General features: G+C 40.2%; 1 protein-coding gene across 1 annotated transcript in view; it reads left to right on the top strand.

The window, feature by feature from the left end:
- Window positions 1–14744, top strand: part of col4a5 (collagen, type IV, alpha 5 (Alport syndrome)) — a 51729-nt gene that overhangs the window by 25940 nt on the left and 11045 nt on the right. Inside the window, exons 6-40 of the mRNA XM_017471464.3 lie at window positions 585–647; window positions 1395–1448; window positions 1559–1585; window positions 1891–1971; window positions 2193–2255; window positions 2364–2399; window positions 2540–2581; window positions 2700–2792; window positions 5833–5886; window positions 6103–6156; window positions 6248–6292; window positions 6429–6482; window positions 6640–6681; window positions 6779–6869; window positions 7504–7539; window positions 7705–7956; window positions 8059–8148; window positions 8966–9036; window positions 9116–9307; window positions 9799–9967; window positions 10097–10189; window positions 10707–10811; window positions 10935–11032; window positions 11241–11391; window positions 11506–11619; window positions 11740–11907; window positions 12026–12115; window positions 12193–12336; window positions 12506–12604; window positions 12686–12775; window positions 12865–13004; window positions 13134–13260; window positions 13981–14160; window positions 14297–14347; window positions 14521–14706. Coding sequence (XP_017326953.1) covers window positions 585–647; window positions 1395–1448; window positions 1559–1585; window positions 1891–1971; window positions 2193–2255; window positions 2364–2399; window positions 2540–2581; window positions 2700–2792; window positions 5833–5886; window positions 6103–6156; window positions 6248–6292; window positions 6429–6482; window positions 6640–6681; window positions 6779–6869; window positions 7504–7539; window positions 7705–7956; window positions 8059–8148; window positions 8966–9036; window positions 9116–9307; window positions 9799–9967; window positions 10097–10189; window positions 10707–10811; window positions 10935–11032; window positions 11241–11391; window positions 11506–11619; window positions 11740–11907; window positions 12026–12115; window positions 12193–12336; window positions 12506–12604; window positions 12686–12775; window positions 12865–13004; window positions 13134–13260; window positions 13981–14160; window positions 14297–14347; window positions 14521–14706 — 3445 coding nt within the window. The remainder of the gene's footprint in view (window positions 1–584; window positions 648–1394; window positions 1449–1558; window positions 1586–1890; window positions 1972–2192; window positions 2256–2363; window positions 2400–2539; window positions 2582–2699; window positions 2793–5832; window positions 5887–6102; window positions 6157–6247; window positions 6293–6428; window positions 6483–6639; window positions 6682–6778; window positions 6870–7503; window positions 7540–7704; window positions 7957–8058; window positions 8149–8965; window positions 9037–9115; window positions 9308–9798; window positions 9968–10096; window positions 10190–10706; window positions 10812–10934; window positions 11033–11240; window positions 11392–11505; window positions 11620–11739; window positions 11908–12025; window positions 12116–12192; window positions 12337–12505; window positions 12605–12685; window positions 12776–12864; window positions 13005–13133; window positions 13261–13980; window positions 14161–14296; window positions 14348–14520; window positions 14707–14744) is intronic.

The raw sequence follows: 14744 nt of genomic DNA, 5'->3' as shown, positions 1-14744 counted from the left end.
AATGAATATATGGGAAATGATAATGGCTGTGAGCTCAGACCATGCATAACGCTTTATCTCCAAGTCTGTACTCTGCTCACATTGATGTCTATGCTCATTCACCTCATGTGAGTGAGCAGCAAAGCAACAGGCAGCCAATCATTTCTCACAGGAGTGCACAAGCGATAAGCACCATGGCAACAAGGAAACACTTCCAACTTTGTGTACAGATTAAAGAAAACTAGAAAAGGAAAACAGGTTTACAGACACAGCATGACAATACCCAGGACAATCAAAAACTCTGTGTAATTTAATGTTAAGCACATCACTTTGCACACATACATCATTATTATTTAATAACTTTGTTTAAAAGGCAGAAGAGACTAAGCCACAAGAGACAATCTGGGAACAACATCAGCAACTTGACATTTTTTGTGTAACCTGCTCATATAATTAGATAGATTCTGGAGAAGTCAGAAACCATTTCAGTACTAATTAATAAATAATTTGATATGAACAGTACATAACACCTGATTGCTGTGTAGTTTCTGTCCTGTCAGTAGCAGCAGTTCTGACTATGTGTGTCCTCTTTTTTTGATTGACAGGGTCTTCCAGGATCGGACGGGCCTCCAGGTTCAAAAGGAATTCCAGGCTGTAACGGAACCAAGGTGTGTATCAGGAACACCAGTAGAATGGTTCTGATAAATGCTAATACTTTGGAGTTAAGATGGAAACTGCTTTAGTTAGTGAACACTGATAATTGATTGGTCAGGGTTGGGGTTAATTTGATGTTGTAAGTTGATACTTATGAAATAATGATGCTCTGTGATTGTATAGTTGGGGAATAGTTTGGTTTATGCCTCTGAATCCAGAAAAAAAACTCGTCAATGAAGTAGAACTTTAAGATCAGCAGTTTTGTGGATTAAAATTGTCACCTCCCCAAGCAAATGCTAATAACGTTTGATCATTTCCACTATTATCAAACATGTCACACATGGCCTAAGCAGATATAATAAATTGACAAAGCTATAAATGAATAATTTGAGACACAACTAATGGGAATTTTGTGCAGCATTTGAGATTCTGCTGATTTAGATAGTTTTGCACTACAGCACTATTGTGGATATGTTGTTATACATTTTGTCCTGGAAAACTAAATTCACAATGTAGCCACATTTCCGTATGCTAGAGGTAGCTAAACCAAATGATGTATGATGATGTAGTTGTTGTATCATCATGAATTAAGTACAGTAGTGGTACAGTAGTGATCATAGATGTAGTATCATCATTTCACAAATTTTACAACGTCCAGTTTGGGCATGTGTTGAATACACATAGGGTAGACAGTCAAATCAGTCTGAATGGATGTATAATGAATAGGAGCTTATGTTTCTTTGTGGTGCATTTGATTACAGGGTGAAAAAGGATTTCCAGGAAATCCAGGTTTCCCAGGTTTAGATGGTTCACCAGTAAGTGCTCTCTCCTCACTCTGGACTTGAGATTTATGAATAGTGGATAGTATCTTAAACCACTTTGATCTGACATTCCTGTTTTTTCTTTATTTGTGTCTCCATCCTAGGGACTACGTGGTGACCCAGGACAGAAGGCAAGTTTTCCTCTGGACAACTACGTACAGCATAGCTACACCAGACCTTTTTAATATGACTTTATTTATTTTGTTTGTCTGATTGGGTAAATTCAGCAATGTTGCTTGGTCTGGTCTAGTCATTTCTGAAGTTACTCAAATTTAACGAGCCATTTTAAGGACATATGTACAAACATATATGGATGATCGATATAAAATATTCAACATTTAAATGCATTTAGGTTGATGTACATTTAGGTTTAAGTGAGGCTAGTTGGACTTGGACTGCAGTATACATACTTTTGTATCTCTCTTTGCCCTGGCAGGGAGAGCCTGGTGAAGTCATCTCTATGGAAATACCAGGAACATCAGGAATTCCAGGAAGCATCGGTCTGCCAGGCCCCAGAGTACGTCACTTTCCACACGTCAACCTATCAGGCTGAATATTTATTTCTTCTACATTAGCGAAGATTAGGGCTCTGTTTAAACTTCATGAAATCTTGTTCTTTAGATATGGATTAAAGTGATTTGTGTAAATACTTTAGCATGAGTTAGCATAATTGATTCGTAGCTTGTGAACTTCAGGGAGCATCTTGTAACAGACCCACATGTGTGTATGTTTGTGTAGGGAGATCCTGGACCGCCCGGGTTGCCAGGTCCTAGTGGGCCTCAGGGTCCAAGAGGTTACAATGTATGTTGTTATTTTTCTAACTACTGACCGTATCATGTTTACTCTCTGACTGTGCATATTGTAAATGTAATGCTTATATAATGTATTTGTTTATTTATTTCAATTCAGGGGCCACCAGGTCCCCCTGGTCCACAAGGGCCAAAGGTACGGTGTTTTTTAATGCTAAGCCATAGCAGTGTGTGTAATTCAAGTATACTTCTGGTCCAAAAATCTGGTTCAGAATTTTTAAAAATGTATAAGCTTTGTCAATTAAAAGATTTTTCTGCCTGACTGTTTTTGCATAGGGAAATATGGGGCTGAACTTCCAAGGGCCAAAAGGAGATAAGGTATGGCAGTCACTAGCACATAAAGTGAAAAATACAGCATTGATGTAAATCTAAACAAATTCCGATAGGTTCCAATATGCACTTTTTTGTCTCACTGCGTGTGTGTGTGTGTGTATAGGGTGAAACTGGCTTACAGGGGCCTCCTGGGCCTCCAGGGCAAGTCGACCAGTTAATAGGTGAAACAGATGGAGTGATTCATCGAGGAGAGAAGGTACAGTAATGCTGATCTCCACTCTATTGTCATATCCAGCTCAACAGAGATGTTACCTGAAGTGTGTAACCAGTAGTATTGCCATGATGTTCAGACAGAACGCATGGTATTATAAAAAATTGAAGCAGACAAGCCAGAAGGAGCAGGTAGTAATTGTAAAGAGCATTCAGAAGGTCAGATGGTCAAGCAACAAGTAAACGGGCCAACACTAGGTGAGGCTTAACGGGGAATTAGCTCTAGATGTTATGCTGGGTACTGGAACACTGAAGCATGTGTGGAGAAGGTAGTGAACTTTAAGATGACACTCCATATTGATGCGTATATTGTTTTCCTGTAATAACGTCATCAACAATGGATTGAAGATTTGTTTAGGGTTTTAATCGAGTTGGCAGACTATTTCTGACCATATACAAGCATATTCAATCTCCAAGCCCCATTCACTACCCATTTAAGCACAATAAACTTCTGTAGTTGTAATCTTAGAGACATAATTACATTAGCAACATACACAAACAACACAATTTAGGTGAAAATAATAACAAAAAAGCTCTGTCAGCATATATCTGCCCACATATTATTTAAACATCATGTCTAGGCTACAATAATAACAGTAACACCCTTTCAAGAATTCCTTCTTTGATATGGCTTACATCAGCTTACATATTATCTAAAACGGTACACAGGCCTATATCTTTTCGACCACTAGAGGCATAGAGAGAGAAACAGGCATACAATGAGACAGGCTCAGTAACATTAAAAGGCTGAACCTGGATTCACTGGATGATTGTGAGTCTGATTTATTTCAGGCGGTGTTGGAAAATGCAAACAGGAATTCATAATTCGAAATCTGGTAACTGGGAAGAGGCAAAAGCTTGCAAAGTGTTTTGTGACTGGGTGTCAGGTAACATGGAGTTTGTTAGAGGATGATGGAATCTTAATGATACATACAGGATGCTTCCTGTATGTAGAACTCTAATTGATGCCTCCTTGATTCCCTGATCCCACTTTGTTCCAGAAATTGATCGATACTCCACCATCCTTATGGATGTAAATGTTAGGAGAAGTGAACAGCTACAACTTTGATAACCTGACAGCAGTGTGTGTGTGTGTGTGTGTGTTTCTGTGTACCCAGCCTCAGAAAATCATACAGAAAATCTTTTGCGTTTCCTTGAAATTTTCCTTTATTGAATACAAATATTTTCTGAAAATATTTCCTGTAGCCCTCCACTGCATATAGGGCATTACATGTATTATTATTTTAGACCACTAGATGGCGCCATAGTAACTTTTCACATCATCCACTAGGTGGCATCAATAACGCTTTTGTAGTTTTATTATACACTTCATGTGATAAGCTAATATAAAGTAGTAACATTTAAATTGGAATAGAGTAGAATACTGAAATCATGAATGAGTTGGTGAGTCATGTACTAATTTAGACATACAACCCCAATTCCAAAAAAGTTGGAACAGTATGGAAAACGCAAAAAAAATCAACAGAAAGAGTCATTTGAAAATTCAGTTCACCCTGTACTATATTGAAAACATATTTATTAACACATTTGATGTTTTACTTTGTGAATTTAATTTATTTTTGAGAATATACACTAATTTCAAATCTGAGGACTGCAGCACACTTCAAAGAATTTGGGACAGTCGACTGTTTACCACTGTGTAACATCACCATTTTTTTAATAACACTTATTAAGAGTTTGGGAACTGAAGACACCACTTGGTTAAGTTTAACAAGCGGAATTTTCCCCCATCATCCATTATGCATTTCTTCATGTTGCTCAACTGTACAGGACCTTCGTTGCCTTATTTTGCGCTTCATAATGCAGAACACATTCTCAATCGGAGACAGGTCAGGACTGCAGTCAGGCCATGTTCGCACCCGCACTCTCTGCTTACACAACCATGCGCTTGTAATCTGGGCAGAATGTGGTTTGGTGTCTTCCTGCTCTGGATGGCAGCATATGTTACTCCAAAATGTGTACATATCTTTCTGCATTAATGGCGCCCTCACAGATGTGCAAGTTACCCATGCCATGGGCGCTGACACACCCTCATACCATGACAGACGCTGGCTTTTGGACCTGACGCTGATAACAGCTTGGATGGTGCGTTTCTTCTTTGGCTCAGAGAACACAACGGCTGTTTTGTCCAAAAACTATTTGAAATGTTGACTCGTCTGACCACAAAACATGATTCCACTGTGCTACTCTCCATCTCAGATGTGACCGAGCCCAGAGAAGTCGGCTGTGCTTCTGGACAGTGTTGATATATGGCTTTTGCTTTGCATAGTAAAGCCTTAACTTGCATCTGTGGATGCAGAAGCGAATGGTGTTGACTGAAAGGTTTACCAAAGTAATCCCGAGCTCATGTCAGGATCTCCATTACAGACTCATGACGGTTTTTAAGACAGTGACGTCTGAGGTATCGGAGATCACGTGCATTCAGAAGTGGTTTTCAGCATTGCCCTTTACGCACAGAGATTTGACTGAATTCATTGAATCTTTTAATTATATTGTGCACGTGTAGAAGGTGAAATGCCCAAAATCCTACCGATTTGTCTGTGGGGAATGTTGTTCTCAAAGTGTTGGATTATTCACTGACACATCTGTTGCCAGATTGGCGAGCCTCAACCCATCCTTGCTCTTGAAGGACTAGTCCTATTTTGGAGGCTCCTTATATACTACGATTAGACGATTACCTCACCTGTTTCACATCACCTTCTTATTTCAGCTTGTCACATCACTATTAGTCCTACATTCCCCTGTCCCAATATTTTTGGAACGTGTTGCATGCATCAATTTCAAAATAAAAATTTACCTTCAAAACACTATACGGTCGATTAAGTAAAACATAAAATACCTTGTCTTTATACATTTTTTGTTTAAAAACAACTTAAAGTACATTTACCATTCACTCCATTTTGTTTTTATTAGCATTTTCTATACTGTCCCAGCTTTTTCGGAATTAGGGTTGTATTTGTCACATATATAAGTTAATGTTATATCTGTTCCCCATTTTATTTTAGGGTGACCCTGGACCACCTGGACCACCTGGATATCCTGGCCCTCCTGGATTACCTGTATGTATTTAAACTTCTGCTATATCAACAAGATTACATTACATATATGCATAGGTTGTGTGTACAGGTCTAGCTATTACAACATCACTTAACTCTCACTAGTGCTCATCTCTTTTTTGGTCCTTTTGGTAAATTACATAGTTACACAGTGGCACACTGTGTATGGGTCTCTCTAGATTATGCAAAATCTCTAATAGGACTGCGTCTGATTAACAGGGTCCATCTGACGTGAAGGGAGAGAAGGGAGAGCCAGGAGAACCTGGAAAGAGGGTGAGGGTTGAACCACACTCACTGAGAGAAAGACCGTACAATCATATTAACAACAGGAGAACTGTGTAACTTATGCTTGTCAATCCTTTAGGGTAAACCTGGTAAAGATGGGGACCCTGGCCCTCCTGGACTTCAGGTGAGATTTCTGTGTACATATGTACACCGTGATGGGGAATACATTGTGTACATGATTGTTGAATATCTGTTTGGTCTGCTTCTCTCTCTCTCTCTCTCTCTCTCTCTCTCTCTCTCTCTCTCTCTCTCTCTCTCAGGGTGCCATAGGAGACCCTGGTGATCCTGGTTTTCCAGGAAGAGATGGAGAAAGAGTAAGATTCCATAAATTGCCTCACATTTGTTTCTCTTAATGTTGACTGAAAAGTGTAAAGATTCTCGCTTATGATGAGGTCCTGCTTGTCACATTACAGTGTCTCTCTATAGAGAAGGTTGCGAATGTAGAGGAATTAACCTCTCGTTTTCTTGTAGGGTGAGAAAGGTGAGCGAGGACTACCTGGACCTCCAGGCGTGGTATGTCATGTAATGTTTGTAATGTTACTTTTTTTTCACAGTGTTCTATTTGTCATAGAAAATACAATAGATCTCATCTAATTAATTATTAATTTAGGTAACACCCCCATCACTCAACCAAGTAGGACCTAAAGGAGATCCTGGGATTCCTGGAGCCCCTGGGAGGAAAGGAGAGCCAGGGCTACCTGGTATGGCTTGTTAGATTGCATTACTAATGTGCTTGTTGCTTTAAGACTCTACAATTACATTCACTAGTATTTTTTAAATTCATACAAAGTTTGAGACATAAAAGTTCCTCAGATCTTCCTAAATGGGTTCTGGAATCTTTTGTAAGGAAAAACAAGGACTTTTTTAAACATAGCAAAAAGTCAGCTTCTTTAGTAGTAATAAAGTTTCCGAAACCTCTGAAATTTCACACATATGAAAATATTTGACACCCTTTTTTGACTGAGGAGGACACCATTTACTTTACCCGTGTCTACCAGTTTTGTGAATGTCATGCATAGCATACAAAATGGTATTTAAGAGCAACACCAGAAAAAAACTATACTGGTTTATTTTAAATGCAGCATTAAATAGATTTTAGTAAATGCAGCATTATAATAAGCTTTATTCGTTACCAGCATAATCAAGCTACCACTGTTGGGTCCTTTAGTAAAATGTCAAAAGTCAAATGCTCAGCTGTGTTCTGACTATACTGCAAGTCGCGTTAGATAGAAGTATCACCCAAAATAAGTAAAAAAGGATGACTTGGGAATATCTCTCTGATGTACACAAATATATGATTGTAAATCATTTTAATGAGTCTTTACCTGTTCCCAGGTGTCCAAGGACCACCAGGTCAGCCAGGTCAGCCAGGTGAGGGCACTCAATATGCAGAAAATACATCTCTGTCAGTTACAAAAAGAAGGAATATCTTAAGCAACTGTATCATTTAGTTATTGTTGACTTTAACATAATGTAATAGGTACTGCAAGAATCCATGAATACGTGTGTGTTCATAAATGCTGTATTATATATTAGGAATCGGAAGTCAAGGCCTACCTGGCCCCCCTGGTTATTCAGGAGAGCGAGGACAGAAAGGAGATCAAGGATCGCCTGGAGCTTCTCTTCCAGGTTCTCCTGGTAGACCTGGACCACAAGGTTTCCAAGGCCCTCCAGGACCGCCAGGACCTCCAGGAATATCAAACGGGTTTGAAAACTGCCTCCCAGGGCCCGCTGGTCTTCCAGGCCTGAATGGAGAACCTGGTTTCCCAGGAGAGATAGGCCAGAAAGGCAGGACCCTACTTAATATTAATAAAGAAAAGAAGAAATGTTTGTTGTACACTTTATGCAAACTTTAAATGAGTTTTAGTTCATGTGCCTTTCGTTTTGCAGGTGAAAAGGGGGACACGTGTGTGAATTGTTTCGCAAGTGGCAACCTCATCCCAGGACCACAGGGTCCACCAGGACCCCCAGGACTCCCAGGTAAGAACCTTGTCATCTCCTTTGTTTGAAATACAGCATGAATTTTGTTTAAGTGCAACAAACCTTACATTTTTTAGTGCCTTGAGTTTGGATATTAGCAGCATTGCGAGTCACTATTACTTTTTATATTATAAAGTAATTTTCATATAAGAGATAATTTAACATAATATAGGGTTCACCTAGAATGAGATTTAATTCTCTTCTGGGATTATATTTAAAGATCATTTGGGTTAGAATATTACAGTAGTTCTCACTATGGGAAATATTGTTTTGGATGCTGCAGTGGCTCAATTTCTTCTGCTACTAAAATTGGGTTTTTCTGCTTATAACATGTTTTGGTACATCAGTAAAACATAAATATACTGTATTTCCCAAAATGATGTAGAAATGGTTATTTTGTTCATAAACGTGGCTAGGGTTTCTGCAGGAATCATATTAGGTAGATAAGCAGGACACTTTTCATGGACATATTTATTATTTTCTGTATTTATTTATTTAAGTTAGATTAATGACATAAACACATAGCAGTTGCTTTTAGACAACCTGTGTGTTTGGTGTAATTGAGTGTAATTTGAGTGTAAATGGGATTTTCTCTTTTGTCCCTTTTTTGGGGTGGAGGGGGGGCTAATTTTAAAATGCTTCATCTTGAGATGTGTACTAAAGGTAAACATATTTCAGTTCAAGTGCGAAAGGGGTTTTGTTCTGCACGTATACTGTACATATATATTTTTAATACAACTTTTAGTTAGCTGGTGTTTTGTTTTTTTTTTAAAGTGAGTTTGGTGCTAAGTTTGATGTTTTGGCATCTCTATCACAGGCAGTCCTGGGCTCCCTGGTTTTAAAGGAGACAGAGGATCCCCAGGGAGCCCTGGTTTAATGGGGCCACCAGTAAGTGTCTTCAATAAATATGTTAAAATTGTCCAAAAGAGCTGGGACAGATTATAAACCCTTCTATGACATTTTCTAGGGTTTACAAGGACAGCAAGGTTCACCTGGACTATCCGGACAGAAGGGTGACCCTGGTGATGCAATTGCCCTTGATGGTATGAAGGGAGACAAGGGAGACACAGGATTCCCTGGCCCTCCAGGTCTGCCTGGCCGGGATGGAGCACCTGGTCGAAATGGACCTCCTGGAGCACCTGGTCCCAAAGGCGCACCTGTGAGTATCTGTTGTAACAGATTATCACTGAATCAATGTTTTTAGTGCAAATTCAACAGATAGTAGTAAGCTTTAAAGGTTCGTAAAGCTGTTTCTAAGTGTGTCAGTTGTGATTGTAAATTGTATAGAGAACAGACATCAGGGCACGACTGAAATTTGTATTATCAGACATCGAGATAGACAATAAAATCGAGATAGACAATCTCGATTTTATGTAGTGTCTTGGACAGTTTTAAGTTTTTAGATTTAAGTTTTAGGTTTTTTTTCAAGAAACTGCTGTATATTTGTAAGTTAATCTTATAACTGAGATAACTTTCCAACCCCCGCCCACCCCAAAATTAACATGTTTCTTAAATGTATCTTTGCACTCGTGTATATAAATTTTTACGGGACAGTACTTGAATGTGTCTAATTGTTTTTGATATTGGTCACTGGATGGATTAGAGTTTTTGTTGTACTTAATAAATTGTTGCTGTGTTTGTTCCTGCAAGGGTTCCCTAATGCTTAAAGGTGAACGTGGCCCTCCTGGAGAGCCTGGTCTCCAAGGTCCTCCTGGAGACCGGGGCCTTACTGGTGCCCCTGGATTTGGCCCACAGGGACCTTCTGGAGAGAAGGGGTTCCAGGGTGTGTCAGGAAGGCAAGGACTTCCTGGACCTCCAGGTGAAATCACATACAAGGCACAGTCAATAATGTTGGATTTTGATGGATTTGACCATCAAAAAGTTGAACTTGTTTCAAGTACATAATATATAAAAGTACATCATTTTAAACCTTGATGTCATCTGGTAGGTCAGAAAGGTGAACCAGGTCAGACTGTCTCTGAGAAAGGGGCAACTGGACCCAGCGGACGTGATGGAGAACCTGGTCTACCAGGAAATCCAGGTAAATAGGTGGAAATTTCACTGTCATTGACCAGGTGAACCAATTCAGTATTTTCTTTTAAATAAAATTTTATTTGAAAATGAAATATAATTTAGCATTCAAAATCGAATAATGCACATCCAAAGAGTGGGCTATGGACTGTACAGTTATGGAGTACGTTATCCTTTAATAATTTTGTTGTAAAAGTTTATTATTAAATATCTATTATTAAATAGGACTGCACTGCAACAGCACTGTACAGCTCACCAAACTGTAATCTGGTTCTGGATTTTAAGTTTCAAATTAAATGTAAATGTAGTTGCAGTTGTTGTTGTTTTTTAATATATGCATTTACCATGGCAGTATTATAGGATCATTACTGAAATTTAATTAATATATTGCCTACAGATAGAGAACTTAAGAATAGTCCAAGATCTTTTTACATGTTTAAGAAAAATATCACAAACAAATACACTTTCAATGATGTAACAGAATTTGGCTATCTGTGTTAATGAGATTCAATCTTCTACCTGTACAGGTAACCCAGGCCAACCTGGCTCCCCAGGTTTCCCAGGATTACCTGGCCAAAAAGGAGAACCTGGTCTCCCGGGTATAGGCTTGCCAGGCCCACCAGGCCCTAAAGGTAAATCCTAAAAGCCCAGCAAACTGCTGCTGTGAAGTCAGTTAGGTTGCATCTTACCTAGAAAAGTGCAAACACATAACAAATGATAACCTCAGTGTTAACACTACTGAACACATTTCTCAGGATTCCCAGGTACTGCGGGAACTCCCGGCAGCCTTGGCAGGCCTGGACCTCCTGGTGTGGATGGACTGCCTGGTACACCTGGCTTCCGTGGACCTAAGGTGAAACGGACAGTAAACAATGAAGCAAAATGTTTACATTGAAGACTGTACATTTTAGAAGCATTTCTAGTTGCTAAGAGGACTGTACTAATGAATTAGTTAATAACAACGCTCTAAGTTGATCCTGCAACCCTACTTTTAGAGAGAATTAATTTTTAGAGAACATTCTAAAAAAAAGTAACAAGTTCATATGTGTGTGTATCCACAGGGTGAACCTGGTTATGGTATCCCTGGCCCTCAGGGGCCCCCAGGTTTGCCTGGCAGTAAGGGTTTTCCCGGGCAAAAAGGTGATCCTGGATTCCCTGGAAATCCGGGTGCACCCGGCCGACCTGGTATCGATGGTCCCCCTGGCTATAAAGGTACAGTCCTAAACAGTCTACCAGTTATTCCAGTTGCAGTAGCATCAGCTTTATGATTTTCTTGTAGTATGTAATCATTTAAATAGAGTAAGACACAGCTCACCTTTTTCACAGGTGATTCTGGTCTTTCTGGTTCACCGGGTGCACCTGGCCCTCAAGGGCCCCCTGGTTTTGGTTTACCTGGTCTACCTGGACCACCGGGACTTCCAGGACCTATGGGCAATCCTGGTAAGCATCCTGAGGTTTGAGACTTGGACAACCTTTATACATAGAGTGTGATATCTTTTGATTAATGTATGAACTGCTGTTGGTATCTGCGTTTGTGAGAATTTTGAATTGACTGTACAGGTTCCCCTGGTTTGAATGGTGAGAAAGGAGACCCTGGTTCGCCTGGACTGGATATTCCAGGCTTGCCTGGTGACCCAGGTAGCCCTGGATTGTCTGGACCACCTGGCCCTCCTGGCCTTCCTGGGAACCCTGGTAACCCTGGCCAAGATGGGCTACCTGGATTCCCTGGTAATATAAAACTATACTATATGGACTGCATCTAAAACATGTGGATACCCACTTTGTCTAATGCAGTATAACACTTAACTCTGAACCCTTCTTTTCTGTCACCCACCTATAACTGTAGGGCAAAAGGGAGAAATGGGCGTGATGGGTGCTCCAGGATCTCCTGGTAATCCTGGTAACCCTGGTGTTCCAGGATTTCCTGGAGCAAAAGGTATGCATTATTTGACTGACAGTCATTAAAAGCCATACTCCTGTTGTTGGTTCAGATCTTACTTGTCTGCCCTGTAGGTGATAATGGTCAGCCAGGTCTGCAAGGAAACCCAGGTTTGATGGGAACGAAGGGAAATAAAGGTGAACCAGGTCTAAGAGGGCCAGCTGGTATCACCGATACTTCTACAGTAAAAGGAACAAAGGGAGAACCAGGACTTCAAGGCAAGGGTCTCTTGTTAATAAAATTGTAAGAAAAGATTGATGCCCTGCAAAACAAAGGAATATCCTAAAACTGCATTATAATCTCTCTTAGTTATCCTGACATCTGAAATTCCATGATTAAGGATGTTAGTATTTATATACTGACAGAAGACGTCTGTGTCTTATGCAGGAATAAGTGGAGTTCCAGGACCGAAAGGTATTCCTGGACTTCAAGGAGATCCAGGTATCCCCGGACAGGATGGACGCCCTGGGCAACCTGGACCTCCAGGTCATTTAAGCACTTTATTACTTTTGCACTGTATGAGCCCAGATTAGTGTATAGATGTTTAAGGAAATAACTGCCTTGTAGGTCCCAAGGGAGATTCCGGAATTCCAGGAACACCAGGACTCCCTGGTCCTCCAGGACTGAAAGGCACCATGGGCGAGATGGGATTGCCTGGTAAGGTTTGATGAAGCATAATTAAAAGCTTTTTACATCAATGTTACTGACATAGGGAATCCAGAATAATTTAGTATATTTTGTCATAGGCCCTCCTGGAGTTAAAGGAAACCTAGGTCAACCTGGGCGACCTGGACAGCCTGGATCTTCAGGAGCACCAGGGTTCCCAGGACCGAAAGGAGACCCCGGAACGCCAGGATTTGGGCAACCAGGACCTCAAGGACCCAAGGTAAAAATAATGGAGTATATTAATGGAGTGTCCAAACAATTACACACTTTCAAATTGGCTGGATAGATTGAGACACATAAATAGTGATTAAGATTAGCAGAAGGGCTTTAACTGGCTCTTTTTGAATAGGGTGAACCCGGCTCTCCTGGTATCCCCGGATCTGCAGGGATAAAAGGTCAACAGGGCCCCCCAGGAAGTCCAGGGATACCTGGGAGCTCTGGCGCAAAGGGTGATCCTGGCCTCCCAGGATTCCAAGGTACAGTTCTACCAAATTATATTCCATCTAATCCTGTTAATAGTCAAACAGTTTCAAAAGTTTTGTGCACTGAAATTATTTTTATTGGTTTGTCTTTTGATCCTTTTCTTTCTACTTCAAATAAGATGATTAATGTTAAGCATATAGTACTGTGTATATATGGTTTGCGTTTTTTTGTTGCAGACTAAATTGCTTGCATTTTTTGGAAAGATTACACCGTTATTTGTTAAATATTTTGCATGAATGTAAAAGTTTTTCGAGCTTTTTTGACAAACAGGTTCCACAGAACAGGGCTTGCACAACTACTTTTGTTTTGCAAAGTACCTGCATATTTCCAGAATTTAATCATCAGAGATGTGATAAAGAAGTTAAGGGTATAGCTATGATTGGTGCTAACATTGTACATAAAAAATAGGTGGACTAGGATTTATTATTAAACTTTCTTAAACCTTCGTAAAATGGTATTGTACACTAAATTAATTGTTATATCTTACCATTTATGCATGAATTATTGGTAGCTTTTCTACTAAAACAAGGTCACTAATATCCTACAAATGATCTCATTCTGTGTGGTGGGAGCTGCAACCTTCAATGGTTGCCTTCCATGGCTGTATACCTGCAGTATGCTCAAATATTGACCTGATATATCAGTCAGACAATTTATTGCTTGACCACTGGGTAGAACTTCATGAAAAATGGGAATGCTCTTGTTGGCTTTAGGTGCACCTGGTGCTACTGGTCCTAAAGGTCTGGATGGAGTCCCAGGTGCCCCTGGTCTAGCAGGAGCACCTGGAAGGCCAGGAAGCCCTGGCCCACCTGGTTTGTCAGGTGCACCTGGAGACAAGGGTCAACCTGGTCGTGATGGTATTCCTGGACCAGCAGGATTGAAAGGAGAGCCAGGTAAGTGTGGTTGAGTGCTAATGCATGTATTCTGTTTAACACATGCTTGGTTAAGTAGCTAATACACAAATGAAATTTGGGATATACAGCAGTGGATGCATTGTCTAAGGTATTTCTTGGTGTTTTATTTGTATAGGTATACCAGGTTATGGACTCCCAGGTCCTTCTGGCACTCCTGGGATGCCAGGTAAAATATTTCACACACATATACATTTTATATTTTATATTTCATATATATATATATATATATTAGATAAACCATTTTTTTCTTCTTTTTTGCATTTCCCTCTCTCTCAAGATTTAAACAAATCGAGTGGTATAATTTGTACCAAATTAAAACTCCTTTACCATGTAATGTAGGTCAGAAAGGAGACCCTGGCTTTCCTGGCCAGCCTGGCAGCCCTGGATTCCCTGGACCAAAGGGTGATATAGGACCCTCTGGTACAATAGGTAGCCCTGGTCTACAAGGGCCCCCTGGTCCTCCGGGTCAGTCCATTCAAGGGCCTAAAGGCAACCAAGGTGCTCCTGGACCACCAGGAAGAGGAGGTAAGTTGGCCCTTCTTGTCTCATACACATCATAGTGG

Source organism: Ictalurus punctatus, chromosome 7 (assembly GCF_001660625.3).
Source record: "Ictalurus punctatus breed USDA103 chromosome 7, Coco_2.0, whole genome shotgun sequence".
NCBI classification, from domain to species: domain Eukaryota; kingdom Metazoa; phylum Chordata; class Actinopteri; order Siluriformes; family Ictaluridae; genus Ictalurus; species Ictalurus punctatus.
Note: the sequence above shows the minus strand (reverse complement) of the source record. Positions and strands in the feature narration are given on the sequence as shown.